The 19809-nt window shown below is 32.0% G+C and overlaps 1 protein-coding gene across 1 annotated transcript in view; it reads left to right on the top strand.

Moving 5' to 3' along the window:
- Window positions 1-19809, top strand: part of LOC129224370 (calcineurin-binding protein cabin-1-like) — a 110060-nt gene that overhangs the window by 71364 nt on the left and 18887 nt on the right. Inside the window, 10 exon segments of the mRNA XM_054858812.1 lie at window positions 28-90; window positions 1598-1709; window positions 1965-2126; window positions 3022-3162; window positions 3164-3205; window positions 3207-3227; window positions 4348-4437; window positions 9046-9200; window positions 9278-9341; window positions 9654-10746. Of these exon segments, the coding sequence (XP_054714787.1) occupies window positions 28-90; window positions 1598-1709; window positions 1965-2126; window positions 3022-3162; window positions 3164-3205; window positions 3207-3227; window positions 4348-4437; window positions 9046-9200; window positions 9278-9341; window positions 9654-10746 (1943 nt within the window).

Here is a 19809-nt window from a genome sequence, read left to right as displayed (position 1 = left end):
TTTTTATTAATTTTTTTTCCCTCCTAGTGCTGTTGTAAAAGACCTGTACTATTTACTTGGTGATTATTATTTCAAGAATAAAGAATTTAGGTTAGTATTTGCTTTTCATGTTCTAAAATATTTCCAAATGTTGCAAAATCTCCAAACGGCAATAAAATTTTCAACACTTTTTTTTTTTATTTTTAATATCTTCAAAAAAATTAAAAAATCAAAATTGCCTTTTGTTGTTAAATGGTTCAAGAATTGTATGTATCAATAAAATTAGTTGTGTTTTTTAGCATTTACTGAAAGTTGACAGTAGGTCTACAATAAAAAAAAAACTATTGAAATGATATTTATTATTTTTGCCTAGACGATTAATTACTTTTTTATAAAAATTCTTTGTTTTAGTTTTGTTAAGATAATGGCACAAAATTTGAGCTGGTTTAGGAAGAAATCGGTCTATCTCATGGTTAAGATACAGTTGAGCCCGCTTATTAGAATATCGGTTAAGGGAATACCTCGCTTAATGCAATAAAATTTCAATGCACCAAATGTTAAAATTCGTTCTTTCGATCCCAGATAATGGAATATCATGCTTATTAGGATAATTTTTCTTAGTAAATTAGCTATTCCATTAAGGGGACTTGACTGTACTAAAAGCAAAAGTGTAGCTGAATCAGTTTTTTTTCCGTTGAACGTTTCGGTGAGAAAAATGCTCCTCTCTCTCTCTCTCATCGGTATATAAATCATAAAAAATGGGCAATGACATATTTACAAAACTTGAGCATTGTCAGCATTTTATTATTGAAAGTGTTGTTTAAAAGTAAAGATATTCAGATCATAAATTAAAAAATCAACAGTATTAAAGCACAAATTGCAAAATGTTGATTTGCTTATTTAGTGTATCTGTTACAAAATGCAATAATATATTGCTTTGTTGAATGGACCAATACTGCAACTACTGAGAGATTTCAATCTGATGTATGTAACGATAGAAATTCTTCAGTATGCGGATAAACCCTACCAAGGAATAGCAATTTTTGCCCTAAAGGCCGAATTCTAATGCATGTGGATCAGCTTTTCAATTTAATGAATATCTTGAGAAAAAGTGTAAGAAACAAAATGCTTCTGATCAAGCTTTTATCAAGTCTTGCAGTAAAAAAGCCTTACGAATGCAAAATGAGTGCTGCAAAAACTTATGTAATAAAATCTTTGGAAAATTATAACATTGCACTCGTTATGACTTAAAAATGCTTTTAAAATACTACACTCTGATTAGTTTAAGGCTCCAGGACTATCTGACAGATAAAAGGCTATTTAAACCATAGTTTATAAAACGTAATTCATTAGACTAAAATACTTTTTGGCATTTTTTTTTTCAATCAAATACAAAATATTATCTAGTATTTTTGATTTTGAATTCTTGCATATAAAGCATTTTTAAATTGCTCTGTAACTAAAATCACTCTATTCAAACAGGTTTCTGTTTCAAATGGGTGATTCTAGTTATTGAACTCACTGTGTATCATATAATTATTAGAAAATTATTTTGTTAAAATGCTTTTGATTGTAAAGTTTTGACCCATATATATTTTAAAATTTGTGTTTTTTTCAGCAAAGCCATACGATTTTACCTCTTCGATATTTGTATTAATCCGGATCGTCAAGATTCTTGGGCTGGTATGGCTTTATCCAGGAGCTCTCAGTTGGACCAAAAACTGAATTCGGTAACTAAGCATTCATATTCCATGGTCACATTATGTTCATTCAAAACAGGTCTGCTTTTCATTTGTATACATTTCTGTAATTATAGCAACATCTGTTCAAAATGTTTTGTTATGAATATTGATTTTTGATAAAGTAACTAAGTTATAATTTTCAATTTCTAAATAGTAATCAATATGTTTATTGTAACTATAGTATTGTATTACTCTGGTTTCATGACTAAAGCTTTTTTTTTAATCTATGCTTTTATCTTTTAGTATGAATTGAGAAATGAGTCAACAATATATCGCAAATCATCTGCTGCATTGAGGTGTTTTGATCATGCTCTAGAATTAGACCCAACAACTACATCTTTATGGATTGAATATGGTTCACTTGCCTATATATTGCATTCTCATGCTTCAAGACAGCTAAAGCAGGTATTATTATTAATGAATTTCAATTAAAAAAAATCAAGAAGTCTGACATTGAGCTTTGAAAGAAGCATCCTCTTTACATAAACCTAATGTATAAGCAAAAGTGAATTTTTATCTAATGTATGTGTGTGCATCCTGATTTTTGCTAGAGCATGTAGAGCCTACACTGTTTAGGGTCCCCCAATCCTGTTATTTGATTTATATGTTTTCCAAAGTTTTAGACAGTTGTTTTAAAAATTATTTGGTGTCAAATAAGATTTGGATTCCAATATTTCACGCTATTATATTTCCTCAAATTAAATATTTTCATTTTCATAATTAATATTATTACTGTATTTTTAAACTTTATTAAAATTCAAAGCTGTACATAATTTAAAACAAAAATAAAAATTAAATTTAAAAAAATAACACTCAAGTGTGAATTTTGGTTAGAAAAGTATTCTTATGCAAAACCATGGAGGTTTAGGAAGTTCCTTCAGGATTTTTTGGAAATATATCCATAAAAAAATGGGTGGTAATGCGGAAATAAATCTTAGAAAGAACTAAAACCCTAAGTGTTCTTACCTCAAAAGATGAGTTCATTTGATTAAAGTGCGTGTAACTAATTTTTAGTGTATTGCACATAAAAATATCCTTTTTTTAATGCCGTGGGGCCAAAAAAAGTCAAAAACTCTGAATGGCTAAGTAGATCTTGTGCATTCAAAAAGCAAAATTATTCTGCTTTGTAAACTTTTTGTTTTGTGTTTGAAAAAAAAGTATGTAAAACCATAGTCTATAGGGATCACTATTTCTTCCCATTAACTGGTTTGTCATGTTGAACATTCTCATATTAAACACTTTTTGCTGTATTTTACTGTTTACAGTTTTTATGCAACGTCTAAAAATGTTACTTTTTTAGGATAGTTTTTGTGATGAGCTCTTTGATTTGCTGAAAAAGAAAAAACTGGAAATGCTTCAAGTGGCAGAAAAGTGTTTTCGAAATGCTAATCACTGTGATGATGGAGGTGAACCTGAAGAGGCATGGTTGCATCACTACATGCTTGGGGAAAATTTGTGAAAAGAAAGGCGAAGGACCAACAGTTTTTTTTGGACCATTACAAAAAAGTAAACGCTCATGTTCAAATTATTCAGTGTATTTGTTCAGTGTTTTTCTAAAAAAAATTGCTTTTTAAACTATTTTTGGTTAGTAAGTTAATTCTTGCTAATATAGAAGAAGTCAGGATTTGCCAATTTTTATCTTTCAATATATATCACGATATGTATCCGATACTTACTTTGAAAATATCATGATATTTTTATATATTTGATAGTTGTTTTTTCAATTATGGTATTTTCAATGTAAAAAATATATTAATCATAGTAATATTGTTCATTTATTATTAAAAATAACCAAAAATTTATGTACTATATTTTTATGATGTATAACACATAATTAATGTAACAAAGTAAAATATAATATTCCTTTTTTACTTGTATTTTATAGTCAGGAAATTAATAGTAGTATAACAATTTTAATTCAAAGTAAAAGTACCTAATTAAATATTAAACAATGCTCAGAAAAATGTCTTATGACTGTGCACCTACTAATGCATATTATTTATTTCTGAATCATATAACTTACATTAGCTAACAGAAAAAAAAAAAAATGTGTAAAACAGCTAATGCTCAATTAAATCCATTAAAATTGATAGAAATGTAAAATGAAATATTATTTATAAATAATGAAAAAAAGCATTAATTTTAAGTCTACGTATTGTAATTATAATATATGAAAATAAAGAGTGATTTGAGGGTGCATTTACTGTTTTGAAGACTGTAGTTTGTGCTGATTGAAAATATCGGATATGTATCAAAATATCCGATATATATCAAAACATCGGATATTTTCGGAAATATCATGATATTTTCAAACTTGGGAAGAAGATTTGGCATTGTTTTCTGAAGAGCATTTTAAAATTAAATACACAATCAGAAAAGCATACAGACAAATTTATAAAATTTGCTTTAGAAATGTTGTTAGTAGTTTTTTTTTTTTCAATAATTATTAAGAGAAGTTTATCAGCATATCAGTAGCTTCATGTTAATCTGTATGTGGTAATGTGTACCTTCAAAATTACCTTAAATATCGAAAAGATATTATGAAAACAGAACACTTTTATGGTAATTTTTTTAAAAAATGGCAAATTTAGATCATTGCAGTCTTTAAAATTTATTTGAATTTTAGGCTCTTATGTATTTACACGAAGATTTTGCAAGATATCCACAAAAAATTTTGTATCATAATCCAGCTGAACTTTCTATTGAAGCTCTAGAGGTATGTGTTTTTCTCTTTTATATAAGTATCTTTAATATTCAAATCTCTACACTGTAAAAATACTTTAAGCAATAGTTTTGAATAAGTATGTTTGATTCTCTTTGTAAAATAAAAAAATGAGAGGGGGCAAAACAATCAGAAAATGCAGGAATATTCCAGTGCTGTGGTAAAGTGATGCAAAATGTTATCTTATTTAACCAGATCATTTTTACTCTCACAAAATGTTGCAAGTACCAAAATAAGCAAACAAATGTTATAAGTTTCTGATATTGAGGTATTCTCTCTTTTTTACTGTTTTTGGCCTTTCATAAAACTGAAGGCAATCGTGTCATTTATTGGAATTCTTAAATATCATAGCCCACTAGCCCAGTCAGGATCAACCTTGAAAGAGAGCAGGATTATAATCAGCAGGGGCCGCCAAGAGCCAAAGCGGGCCCCTCGTCACACCGGATACCCCCCCCCCCCCACACACAAAAAAAATATGAAATTTGACTACTCCGAATAAAAGCCGGGCATTTGGTTTCCGACTGGGCTGACATGGCCTTTTTTTTTGGTCTTGATGATTTTGTACATAAAAAACCATACTGAAGTTGCCTTGAGTATGGCCAATAACCAGAGGTTCTGTGGAAGGTTGAGCCCCCCCCCCCCCCCTTAGTCCCATCTCCTGCTCTTGTCAGGGTCGGATTTAGGGGAGGGCAGACGGGGCTACTGCCCCGGGGCCTCCACAACAAAGGGGCCCCCACAATAAAATTTTTACAAAATATTCTAACTTTCAGGGGTCGAAAATATCAGATATATACATATATATCAAAATATTCGGACATATATCAAAGTATCGGATATTTCAAAAATATGATCTTTTTGAACCCTGATAAGGGGCCTCCACTCCTTTGTTGCCCCGGGGCTCCATACTTCCAAATTCAGCCCTGGCTCTTGTCATAGCCTATTTCTAGTGCAGAATCCTTAACTGATGTGATTTTTTACCAGTACCGACTATTTCAAACAAAACTGTCAGCTGACCCGCAGAGTTTTTTACAAAACAGGATAGACTATTCAAAAGGTATAAGTCAGCAACTACTAGATGTCGTCATTATTCTATTTAATTGAAAAAGACTGACTCATGGGGTTCTGCCCTCGTATTCTTCATATTGAAATGCCCTATTTTAAAACACTTTTTAAGCCTCAATTTTTTTCTTTTCATGTATCCAGCATATGTTTCTGTATTTTGTACATGAGTGAAATTTATTTCTTATATTTACTTTGAGAATATTTTAAAAATTCAGATATTGCCTTTTGAGTGATGTTCAGAAACATTTTTTTTAATAATGTATATGTATATTGTATAATAGGATAGTTAGGATGTTAATAGGATAGGTTATGCATAAAAAAATAGCCAGAAAAAGTGTTCCGCATTTTTTTTTGCTAAACAATATCATTAAAAAAAAATGTATTCACTAAACAGAAACACAAAAAAATAATTGGAAATGCCTATATAAAACAAAATATTACTTTTTTTTTCTATCACTAAAATAATACATTTCTATAAAATTGTGAATAGAATTAATTCTGTTGAAACCTTTTCCAAAGAATTTCTTCTATAAAATCGTCTATAGAGTTTCATAGAAAACTTTTCGAAAGAACTTTCTTATAAAAAATGTTAGATTTTATATTGCCGTGGCAAAGTAAAGAAGAGCATCTTCAAAAATGACGTTTTGAGATATTTGAAGAAACTTGTTTTGAACTCCATACTAACAATGGGAAATGTTAGAATTTGATGTTTTTTTCTTGCTTTATTTTAGTGGAAACCACAGAAAAACTTGTAAAATAAAGCTAAAGTGCAATAGATGACAAATATGAAAAAAAAAAAAAAAAAATGCAGATACTGCTCTTCACCTTTCCAGAGCAGTAAAGAACTCTATAATAATGCTATAATTGAAGTAAATATTCACCTTTTGATAATGGTGTCACCAACTGGCCATTTTTTTCACTCCTATTTTTAGAACGCATCAGTTGTAGATAGAAAATAAACTTCAAATATACTTCGCTTAAATTGTGACAGTATTTCGATCAAGTAGAATTTTTTCTGCTGCAGATCGACATTAACTACTATCATGCCTAACAGAGGAACAATACTGAAAAACTTTGGACAGCTCTTTAAGAGCGTTTTATAGTTGAAAATAAAAATATAACCTGCCTGCTGCAAAAAAAACTATTAAATCATGAAAAAAAAACTAAAATTAGTGTGCGGTAATATGTTTGAGCAACATCGGCTAATTTAATATTTTGGTGCTCATATTTTAGTGAAACAGAAGGATATCTGACTTAACCTAGTGTTGCCCTAAACTAAGATGAATTTTGGAACTTCTGCAATACAAAGTTATGATTTGCACACAAAAGATTTGAATATATAAAAAAATTTCAAACACTCCACTAAATAAAGCCACATTTGGTAATATTAACAAGACCATAAACTCATTTTTAGCCTACTTTCCCAGTAAAAGTCAGAAAAAGAAGAAAAAAGCATGAAAGAAGGCTTAATGCATCTTAAAAATATCCCAAAAAACAAAAAAAACTCAAAAATAAATAAAATAATTAAATAAATATCGAAAAATTAAAAATTGGAAAGTAGGGTATTGAGATGGGGAAAAAATGTCTGTCGGTCTGTCTGTCTGTCTGTCGGTCTGTCTGTCTGTCCCCCCCTAATAACTTTTGAATGAATAGTCCGATTCGAACAAACTTTTTTTTGTTCGAAAGATCTCGGCGAGGACACCTCATTCCCATATTTCACTTTTTGATTTGAACTATTTTTTGTTCAATTTTGAACAGTTCAAAAAAACTTAACATTAGCGCCTACGGGGAAATTCAAGGCAATTCTGAACTGTGAGGCGAATTTGCTTCAAACAAACTTTGTAGGAAAAAGCTTTTGATAAAAAACTTGTATATAAAATATCTTTTTGATTTGAACAATTTTCCGTTCAATTTTGAACTGTTCAAATCCCTTAACATTAGCGCCTACGGGGAAACTGAAAGTCAATGTAGATTCCATACTTGAAGGCGGATTTACTTCTAACAAATTTTGTTAGAAATAGCTCTTGACGCCAAATTCCAGACTCCGACTCCGAGAATTTAGAGGCACCTGACTCCGACTCTGATTCCTGTGCCCGACAATTAATTGGACTCCGACTCCCCGACTTCAACTATGACTTTGTAGCTTTGGCAAAAATTTATGGACAAATGACTAACTCCGATTCTTGGATATTCGACTCCGACTCCTTTATCTCAAAATGAGATTGACTCCGACTCCGCAGCTATGGTTTTAACTGTGAAATACTTATTGTTGATATGACTTGTTTTTATTTTCACGCTAAAGTTTAAATTTAGGTATTCAGTTACTGACCAATAAACTCAAAGTCATTTATGTTTCTACATAAGATATGCGCAGACGATTTTTTTTTTTTGACAAAGAAAATTATTTCTTTAAGTTGACATTTTATTGTTTTTTTTTTTTTTTTTTTTTTTTTTTTGTTTTAGTAATTGCATTAATTCATTTTAAAAAAATGTTTTATGCAACAGGGCAAAAAGAAACGATTTTTTTTTTTTGATATGATGTATTTATTTTAATGAGCTTATTAATTTTACTTATTAATTTTTCATTTTGAAATAGTTTTTTAATCTAAGTGTATTAGCTGCTTTGTTTAAAAGTTGCTGCTATTTTATTTGTTCGTTTTTTTTTTTTTTTTTATGAGTGAGGAATATTTTATTCCTAGAAATCAGCTTAAAGTATTTTAAACGTATGTTTGAAAAAATTTGCAATTTTAGCTATTTTTGAGAATATTGATCAGGTACTAGAAAGTAGTATGGGTATACGGGAAAGTAGGCTCATCTAGTTCTAGACAGAACTTCTTGTTGTTTTTTTGAAGGTATCTTTCTGAGGCGATGATATGCATATAGCTGTGAGTTTTTCTTGAGTTAGCCAGATTTTTTTTTTTTTTTTTTTGTGCATATTATGGCCAAGAATAAAAAATGTAGGATTTCTTTTTTTTTCCTAATGGGAACTGCGTTCTAACGCTATTAAGCCTTTAGCAGACCTAGTGCGACCCCGATACTGCATCTAGTCTTTCATATGCTACCATTAAGGTGCAGGATGTCAATAGCACGGATAATTTCGATACCCAGTTTCGACCAAATGGAGACACCTAGGCCTCTTTTGATGCAAAATTGCAATAGGAATTTAATTTAGCCGAGGGATATTCTAAGCCAAACAAACATCCAAGGGTTTTTTTTACATGCCGCATAACCATACGACATGGGTGCTGATGATTTTCTGATTTTCGAAAATCCATCGACCGGCCATCCCAGGTCATAACCTGAGTCCACAGGCTTAGAAGGCCAGCGTCTAAAAGTCACGCCACCAGCCAGGCAAAAAAGATAAATAAATAAATAAATAAAGTGCTGGAATAAAAAGGCCATTTGTGATTTTATCCAGATGTGAAAACCTTTATTTGCATGAACAAAAAAATTTTAGTTCATATTTTGATGATTTTATTGTGCATGTAATCTAGGCTCTATTAATCTGCTTTTGCACTTTTTTTTTTTTTTTGCATTTAGGTGTATTATAGAGTACATGCAAGCTGTATAAAATTTTTATGGAAGCATGAAAATTCTGGTTTTGACCTCAGTACCTTGAAAATTATTAGAAAATGTTTGAAAGAGGTTTCAAACAGTCCTTTTGCTCATTTTCAAGAGAAGTGCAAAAAAGAATAGTATGTATTTTTCAATGTAATTTTTACTTCAATTTAGCAAAAAGTCATTTTATTACATTTCCTATTTTTGATTTCAGTACATATTCATCATCTGCTTCGGAACCTGATGATAGTGTAGTTCATGTACCTTTAGTTGAACCTGCTGAGAACCCAGCCTTATCAACAGCCAAACCTACAATCCAAGAACAATTTATTGTGTCCCCAATTCATGAATCTGTTATCAAATCCACTTCTGGGGAACCTGTTAAACCTTCTCATGAACTTCTAGTACATCCTGCTACTGAAAGTCATTCTCCAGCCCAGGAAACTGCTCAGAAATCGCTTGAACCTGTAGTGAAATCTTCCATTCTTAAGGGGGAGGAATCCAATCGAGAATCTCTTGACCCAAGCCTCAGTATTCTTTCCTCAGCTCACGAACTCATTATTGATTCTTCAGTCCAGGGAGTGATACAGACTTCTCAAGTAGATCATAATTACTATGGCAGTGAAGTTATTCAAAAATTTAATGGCTGTGGTCAAATTCGTCACAATCGTCCTTCTACGGATTCATCACCTGAATCCCAAGATTGTTCTACAATTATGGAGGTGATTGAATCTCTGGTAGGTGTTGTAGAAGCTCATTTTATTGATGAAGCTAAAGAAATTGCATACCTTAAGAATTCATCTGAGTGTTCAAAAACAACTAAAACTGATTCAGGTGTTGTGTTAGAATTTGTTGCTGAAGAATCGGTATATACATCTAAGTCATTACAAGGCTCTGTGGAAAATTCTGAAGTAAGTTCCTCCGAAAGTAGGGAATTAAATGAAGAAAAGCCAGATGTGGAAATGGTAACCATTGTTGAGGAGAAAGATGAACTGGCTAAGTTGCAACAGTTGGCAATGGAATTGGAAACTAGAACTGCTGCTTTGAAAGATGAAGAAATGAAAAGGAAAGCTGCTGAAGCCAATGAATCGTGTCCTATGAAAAGTAGTGAAATGGAAGTAAATGTCATAAATGGTAAATCTACTCAAGAAAATGAGCTTAGTTCCAACAGTTCTGCTGTAACTGTTGTCCAAGAAAGTAAAAATGAGGAAGTACTAAATGCTTTGTCATCCATTCTTTTTATGTTAGAAGATGCCCAGAAAAGTGTTAAAGATGAGGAAAAAACACAGCTTAGTCAAAATGAAGAGAAAAAATTGCTCATTATTGCTGGGGATAAAATTGGTGATAAAATTACAAAAACTGAAGATGACTTAAGTTCATGTCATACTGTTCCTATGGAAATATCTGGTGAGGAAGATCAAACCCCTGCTGGGGAAAATGAACTTGGCCTTTCTGAATCTGTAGAAAACAATTCTTTGACAAACACTCATAAAAATTCTACAGAAAAAATCGAAAATGTAATTGATGAAACTGGGATTAAAAGCTCTATGAGTGTTCATGAATGTGAAGTGACCTCAAAGAAAGAAATTGATGATACTGCTATGGATACATCTGATAACAACAGCTGCAAAAATGGAAAAGAAAACGAAATTAAATCTGATGATGATGATAAAACTGTCAAAGGTGAGTAAATACGTCATAATTTTCACTATGAAATTTTTTCATTAACCCATTAATGCCGATTTTGAAAAAAAAACAATACCTTTTGATAATTTTATTGGTATTTATTTATTTTATATCTAGTAAGTGCATCATATGTAAATTTAATTTTTCCCGTTGAATTTTCTATCTTTAGTTTTATGGCAGATTTTTCTACCAACTGGTGTTTGTATAGTCTAAGCACATTTTTTATGCAAATTTTACATTTATTGTTTGATTGCAATAATGGTATAGATTATCGATTATAAATATCTAAAATTGTAAAATATTACTTAGACTTACATAATGAGTTTTTTAAATAAATTTTCATTTATTAAAAAAAAAAAAAATTCATAATTTGTAGAATAAAATTTTATGAAATATGAACTTAGAAAAATCTACAACTAAAAAAGTAAAGACATTTAAAAAATAATTAAACTGAATTTCTAAGCAATATAATCATATCGGGATAAATAATGAATCATTGTTTCAAAGATTCTGGTACATTCGCCAATCTTTTATAACACTTTGCATAAATTGCCCAAAATAAAAAGTAACTTCCACATTTTTTTTTTTTTTTTACCAATTTCTAATACTTTATTCATCTACGGATCAAAAAGATCTACCCCACAGATGCACTTGCTATGTGTTTCAATAACTATGACATAAAAAAAAAGATTTTTTTTCACAGAAGCGCCTCATTTACTGCCCGATTCACGTACAGTAAAAATAGGGGTCGGACCCAAACATCCAAAAAAAAGCTAAACCTGGTGCAAATTGTTTATTATCCTCCCAATAAGAACAGGTAAAAAGTCCCACCCCATTGTGCGTCGGGTTTTGGAATGGAGGGCATCTAAAAATTGCCGTTTTGGGTATTTTTCCAGAATTTTTAGAGTAAATTTAAAGTGAGAATAATATGTTATACTAAATTTGAAAGCATGAAATTAAAGGTGTTTGACCCCAAGAGGGATGATATAACTCGCCAATGCTACAGAGCCCCCCTATCCCGGTAAAACGAAGCAGTACCCGAAACCCTCTCCATAAATTTCATATGGAAACATTATGTTATGCTAAGTTAAAGTTAGAAATCGAGTGTGTCCATCCTCCAAGATCGATGGTGCACCTCCTCTCAAAGCTACAGCATCCCCCCTCCGCAAAATAAAATAAATCCTCACCCCCCCCCTTTTATTTCAATTAGAAGTATTATTTCAATCAAATCTATAAAATGCATTAAATCAGGACTGTCCACCTCATAAGAACAGTAGCTCACCTCCCAAAATGAAATTATATACTAAAATACTATCCCGCCCCCTCTGATGGTGCACATTTAACTAAATGGCCAGAAAAATTACGCTGAACTGTGTTTTGCTTTCAAATGATTTCTTCTAAGCTTGTAACAAAAAGTCTTCGTTATCAAGATGTTTTTTGGAATCTAGATCCTCAGCAAAATCGTTATTGTTGCAGATATGTCTAACACAGTTTGTGCATATAATTGAGCACTTCAGTGCACTTTCAGACTTTTCAAACATTCACTATATCCAATGAACCCCTCAGAGCAAGCACACGATTTGAGACACAGAAAGTCTTCTAGAGCAGAAGGCTTGGCTGTTGTAGTAGGACGCACATTATATTTCTGTAGTGCTTTCTTTGCATCCATCAAAAATGACACTAGCTTTCCCATACTTACAAGTTACCTAACCCTGCATTGCTGGCATATTTCCTTGAAGCTTACAGAATATTACCAAAAAAATGATCAAGCAGGTATCTCCTATCTATTACATATGAGGCAGTAAGAAGCAAAGGGATGTAAGTGGCAAATTAAAAATTTGGAGATAAACAGTATAAATGGTTGGTGAACCCCTCCTCTATCTTGGGGCAAGAGATGGTACTAGTAGACCTGGTAGTTGCTTCTATACAGCATGATTTAGAAAAGAAAATCAATGAAAGCCTATCTAGGATTTTATCTTTAAACACGTTTTATTCAAAACTTGAAAATGTCCACTTACATCCCTTTGCTTCTCACTGCCTCATATATGACACCAGCTGTTCATTCTGTGATGGTGGATGAACCTTTTGCTTCAGATAATAGCACTTTAACGATACAAGATTTCTTCCCTTCTGAAACCAGATTCATCGAATACTGATGGAGGATCAGCGCATAACTCGCACCAGAAGTTTTTAACAATTTGTTATTCCATCTTTACAGATAGTAACTACTCTCGTAACAGAAGCTAAAGACATAACTGCTTACCTCCTTTACAAAGAAATGCCACAAAATTGTTTGCCTTCAATATCCTTTGATGCTACTACCCGAACGTTAAAGTTCTCATCGCAACTCACCTTATAATCAGCGACCAATACCACTACCAACCTGAGAGGTAGGAAACTTCTGGGGGCTTTAGAAACGGATTGTAATTTCCAAACTGGGAGACAAAAAGCTGTAAATATTTAGCATTCTATTGTTGTATTGCTCATTGCTCTCATCAAGACTTGTTCTATCGTTGAATCACTACAGGTTCTAGACCACTTGAATTTGTCACTGCGTTGCATCGTTGGATAGCTGATGTTTTAGCTGATGTTTGATATGATCAATTTTTTTTATTGCATAATATACTCAAAAGTTTGAGATAGTGTTGCAAGTATATGTCTGCATATTTAGCATAATTCACATAACCAGCTGCGTAAAAGAGAGGTAGCTCGGTGTTTGCAAATGAGAACCCCCACCGACTTAGAGGATGCAGAATTGCAGCATTGCCCGTCTCACTGTTGGCAATTTTGGTTTGTCCCCTCTTATGATGATGGCAAAAGATTTTAGAAAAGTTGAAGTAAGTTAATCAAGAAGAAGTAGGGAAACTTTGGTCAGTTTGGACTCTTTTTATGCTGCACAGGAATTTTGTTTTCCAGCGCTCTAAACAGTTTAATAGCTTCAAAGACAAATAATTTGGTTACTGAGCTCGCTTAGATCTTTTAGAATTATCATTCTGACATTACCATATCATTGTGTGGCATTTTGTACTTCGGAAAAGTTTAAATCAGGGAAATTTTTTTCGCGAACTTCACTGCAATAGTTGATTTTAGAATGTAAATTCAGGGTCAACCCCCCCCCCCCCAAGCGATGGCGCACCCCTTAAGTGTGACGGAGTATCCATCCAGAATAAAAACCCTCAAAAAAGCAAGAAATAGACCTTGAAAAAACTGCCTTAAAAATTCCAATCACGCAAAGCTGCTCCATAACCCCCCCCCCCCCGCCCATTCGCCCCCCCCCCCCCCCGCCTGTGCACCCCTGTTAATTGGAATTTTTTTCTGTAAGAGTTTATTATTTTACTATTATAGAGTGGTTTCTGCGAGGTTTGAGAATTATTTTTAAGTAATAGAAATTCTATTTCTATTTCTATTTAAGAGTCACAACTGACTACAACTGTATTTATGTCGAGGTCTGCATACTAGTGCCTTGCCTTCATTATTTTATATACCGATAGATGGCAGCACCATCACCGGATCGAACAGTTAATGAGAATTTAGAACTAGTCCAAGAGCTAATAGCTACCTGGTACTAGCACCCCCAGAGGTATCGTTTCACTTGGAGGACATTGAGACCACGAGCATATTTAACGTCGCCCAGTCCCCTTTAATGACGACGGTGGGTCTTCGACCAGCGGGGATCGAACCCGAGCCCCTCCGGCCCCGAGTCCAATGCCCTACCGATCAGGCTACCACGGCCCTGTAATAGAAATTATTTTTATTTAAATAGAGGATTATTTCGTCCCCCCCCCTTTCCCCCAAAACCCGACGCGCAAAGTGCTGGGACTTTTTACCCCTTCTTGCTGGAAGGGTAAGAAGTAATTTGCAACAGGTTTCACTTTTTTTTTTTGGATGTTTGGGTTTGGCCATTTTTTGGCCTAATTTTACTGTACTAATAATGTCCTGAATACTTTATTGCTTGTAACTGTTACAGCAGTACTGCCTCCATTTTACAACATCATCTTCATTGCAGCATTATTACATGTTATTATTGGTTGATTGTGTGTATGTGTTTCTTCATTTCATTGCTTGAACTCAATGGAGCATCTAATTGTATATTCTTTTTCAATGCATAAGTTGAAAGAATACCCCTTTTAGAAAGTTCTTTCCGCACAGGAATACCAGTAAAAAATTGTCCATAATGGCATGATTTTCCTCTGGTACTTAGGTACTTATTAATTTTCCAAAACTCCAAGTAAAATGTCAGTCTAAACCAATTCACCTAGGTGCCGCAATATGGTTCCAAAAAAAATAAAAGTCCGTGTGATGAGAATAATCTCACCCATAGCTTATATCAAAATCAAACAGAATTTCTTCTTTTCAGCTTTTTGCGGTCATGACGTCTGTAATAAAGGATTATCGACTCATCTACACTGACGAATTCTGAGTCTTCTGAATTATTGTAGCTCTGTTGAAAGTTTCAAAAAGGACTTCACAGAAGTAGAAAAAGCTATCATTATCTTGAATTTTTTACTTAAAATATAATTTTTTTAATAAAATTAACAGCAATATTAAAATATATTATTTTAAAAAAAGTATATCCCTTATTTATACAAATTTTATGTCAAGCAGTTCATTTGCCCAAAACAAGACAGAGACTACACATTCACCGGTTGATACAATTTTCAACCATTGAAAGTAAAAGTAAATTTACAACACGAAACAAAGATAAAAACAACTTTTTAAAAGTATATTTAAATAAAATACACTGTTACAATTATGATACAATTTTAAAACCCTCTTGGAATTACTTAAATGTATGCAAAACTTGTATTTTACTTTTTGACGGAAAATTAATGCTGTTTGAGTTACTATTTATTCAAGTTTTAAGCCTGCTGTTAGTCTGTTTCTAAGAAGGATGAAGTAATTTTTTTTTCCATTTCTGTGATTATTTACTATGTAAAATGCATAGCTGTTGGGCTGATAGCACCATGTAACGATGAACTATAGTTTTTTCCCCAGTTGTTATATTTTTGTACCGACCGGCATTAATGGGTCAAAACGCTGCCTCATTTGTCTTTAGAGAGCCTTTTTAGCCTACTTTTTAACAGTGAAAGTCAGAAAAAGAAGAAAAAAGCATGAAAGAAGGCTTAATGCATCTTAAAAATATCGCAAAAAACAAAAAAAAAAGTCATAAATAAAATAATTAAATAAATGTTGAAAAATGAAAAATTGGAAAGTAGGGTATTGAGATGGGGGAAAATGTCTGTCGGTCTGTTTGTCTATCCCCCCCCCCCTAATTTTTGAATGAATAGTCCGATTCGGAAAAACTTTTTTTTGTTCGAAAGATCTTGGCAAGGACACCTCATTCCCATATTTCACTTTTTGATTTGAACTATTTTTTGTTCAATTTTGAACAGTTCAGAAAAACTTAACATTAGCGCCTACGGAGAAATTCAAGGCAATTCCGAACTGTGAGGCGAATTTGCTTCAAACAAACTTTGTAGGAAAAAGCTTTTGATAAAAAACTTATATATAAAATATCTTTTTGATTTGAACAATTTTCCGTTCAATTTTGAACAGTTCAAATCCCTTAACATTAACGCCTAAAGGGAAACTGAAAGTCAATTTAGATTCCGTACTTGAAGGCGGATTTACTTCAAACAAATTTTGTTGGAAATAGCTCTTGATGCCAAATTCCATACTTCGACTCCAAGAATTTAGGGGCACTTGACTCCGACTCCTACGCCCGACAATTAATCGGACTCCAACTCCCCGACTTTGACTCTGACTTCGTAGCTTTGGCAAAAATTTATACACGGAGGACAAATGACTGACTCCGATTCTTAGATATTCAACTCCGACTCCTTTACCCCAAAGTGAGATTGACTCCCACTCCGCAGCTATGGTTTTGACTGTGAAACAATTATTGTTGATCTGACTTGTTTTTATTTTTATGCTAAAGTTTTAATTTAGGTATTCAGTTTTCGGCGAATAAACTCGAAGACATTTATGTTTCTACACAAAGATATGCGCAGACGATTTTTTTTTTTTTTTGACAATGAAAATTATTTCTTTAAGTTGACATTTTATTGTTTTTATTTATTTTGGTAAGTGCATTAATTCATTTAAAAAATTGTTTTTGGCAACAGGGGAAAAAGAAACTTTTTTTTTTTTGATATGATGTATTTATTTTAATGAGCTTATTAATTTTAATTATTATTTTTTCGTTTTGAAAGCTGTTAAAGATTTTTTTAATGGAAAAAAGTGTATTAGCTGCTTTGTTTAAAAGTTGCTGCTATTTTATTTGTTCATTTTTTTTTTCGCATCTAATTTTTTTTAGATAAGTGAATAATATTTTATTCCTAGAAATCAGCTTAAAGTATTTTAAAAATATGTTTGAAAACATTTGCGATTTTAGCTATTTTTGAGAATATTGATCTGGTACTAGAAAGTAGTATGGGTATACAGGGAAATAGGTTCGTCTAATTCTAGACAGAACTTCTTTTTTGTAGCCTAAAATGGTTTAAACTTTTCCAAAATTGGCAGTTGTGAAAAATTCCCCTCCCACTCTTGATTCAAATAATCTTTATAGTAATTGAGCAAAAACAAAGTCTTGTGGAGTATTTGCCCAAGGAATAATAATAGTAAAAGCTGTTATAAAGTTTGTTATTCTGTCTATGACAAAAAATAGTTTTTGGTTTTGAATAACAGGGTGGTGACAGATCAGGGAGATCAGGGAAAAGTCAGGGAACTTTATCAATCAGGGAAAGATCAGGGAATTTTGAAAATTTTTTAAAAAATCAGGGAACATTAATTTTATGAAGAAAAAAATTTTTTTTTTGTTTTACAAAATTAAGTACTCTAATTCCCTACGCATTTTCCGCCAATTATCTGTTCAAAAAATAAAAGTAAAATTAATGAGAAGCGATTATATACTGCCGTATATTTGTGCATCTTTTTTCCTCAACGTCAAAGTATTGAATCTTATTTATTAACCACTGAATGTATTTCCTAAGATTACTTCTGTGTCTGTTAGGTTTTTTATTTTACCTAGCTTGAAATTTCCTTTTATGCTTTCAATGCTACATAAAATAAACAACCATACAGGCAAAGAGGAAGCCTTCATTAATGCCTGAGCTCCTTTGCTTTATTCCATTCTCTGCGAAGTAATTAGCGTACTGTAATCACGATTTCAAGAAGGAATCTTTGGTTTTTGAATTAATACTATAAAAGCTTAAAAGTTATTACTTCTTCATGTTTTTAATTTAATTGCTAAAATTGAACTTTCAATAAAAAAAACTTTGTTTTTTTGCCGTTATACTATTTGTTGTCACCACAGATTATAAAGGTTTTCTTTTCTTCAGACTTAAGTGATTCTTTAATTTTATAACCGAGTTGTATTCTTCTTTTATGTATTTTGAAATTAACTAATTGCTTTTTTTTTTTCTTTTTTTCCCTGCATTTCAAAGTTGTTTGTTACAAAAGCAATCTAAGATTTTTTTTCCCGTTACATCCTGAAATCGTTTGAAATAGAGTTAACTTGTGTACTTAAGTAAATATCTTTATTTTTTTATTGTTAAAATGCTGTATTCATTCATTAAAACCTATGTTCTTGATTAGAGAAAAGCTCCCTGTGAATGGATGTCAAATGGTTTCATCTGTTTTGCATAAATATGTCAATTAGTTATATAAGAATAACTACATTATTTCTATTCTTTCACTATTACTTGTTATTCTTGCAACAATTATTATACTGTTTGAAAACTTAGTTCAAAATAATTTCAAATACTTTTTAGTTCTATCATAAATACGCATATGTTTTTAAGAGTAATTTTCTTAGTTTCTTAAAATTCTTATGCTAAGTGGTTTCTGGAAGAATTTTTTTTTTTTTTTTTAATTTTCTCTAATCTTTCCGTATAGAAAAACTTAATATACTGTTTTGTAGGGGTTTTTTCCCAAAAAAATTGACTTGATATGTTTTTTTTAAACCATTTTATTAAAAAAGTAGCATCTTTTTAAAATACATCTTTAGTTCAACAACTTTACACAACTTAAAACGTTTAAAATACTGCATTTTATACAAACATACAATGGATTTAAAGTAGAGCAAAGAAAGAAAACCATTATTATTGGTAACATAAATCAGGGAAATTTGGTGAACTTAATCAGGGAAAAGTCAGGGAACTTTTTTCACAATTCCTGTCGCCACCTTGAATAAAGCCAGACATAAACTTAGTGGCGAATCTAGGGAGGGCGCGGACCGCCCCGGGCCGCAATTTCACACTTTTTCTTGTGGTCATCTTAGCACTATTGTTTGTTTTTTCTCTTCCTTCGTCCGAAGCTACAGACTAAGGGAGGTGGTAAGTATCAAGTCAAGGGACCATGTTTTTTTTTTCTTTTTGCCGTTAAGGTTAACTATTATGGTGGAAACAATGTTATAACCTTTCGTTATATGATGAAGCTACCACGTGATTTTAAGTAAGTTCCTAGGAAACCACCATATTTTTAATAAAAACCACTGTTTTTAAAAGAAAGTGAGAACAAGAGTAAAAGGAGAAAGGTCTCAAATGGTTGGCGATTCTTGCTCATTTTCAGGATAGCAGTAACTGTATCAACAATTGTTTTGATTAGTCACTGAGTACAAAATTTTCACTAGGACAATGAATTTTATGTTCGTTTTATAAAAAAATTATTCACAACTCGAATAATAATTGCTTGTACTACTGTATTATAGCAACTAATTCCTTTATACAATAAGTTTCACATTTAGTCGTCATTTTAAGGAAAGGTTTTCAATTAGTAAAATGATTTCTAAACAAAGCCTTTCACATTTCGACCTCTATTAGTGAAAATGAGAATAATTCCAATTTGGTAATATAGCACTACCGGATCAAGGGAAGGGGAGAGGGTGAAACTTGCTCGTACCCTGAGTGGCAACTTCCAAGTTTGTCAACATTAGGTGAGTCTCTCAAGCACGGATCCAAAAAGGAGTTATAACTCCCTTTGAGAAACCAAATTGACCGTTAACTTGCGTTTCTAAAACTTTAAATTACGAATATTTCCCCGACCTTTACGCTTCTTCCT

Source organism: Uloborus diversus, chromosome 6, assembly GCF_026930045.1.
Source record: "Uloborus diversus isolate 005 chromosome 6, Udiv.v.3.1, whole genome shotgun sequence".
NCBI lineage: Eukaryota > Metazoa > Arthropoda > Arachnida > Araneae > Uloboridae > Uloborus > Uloborus diversus.
This window is presented reverse-complemented; position numbering and strand designations above follow the sequence as displayed.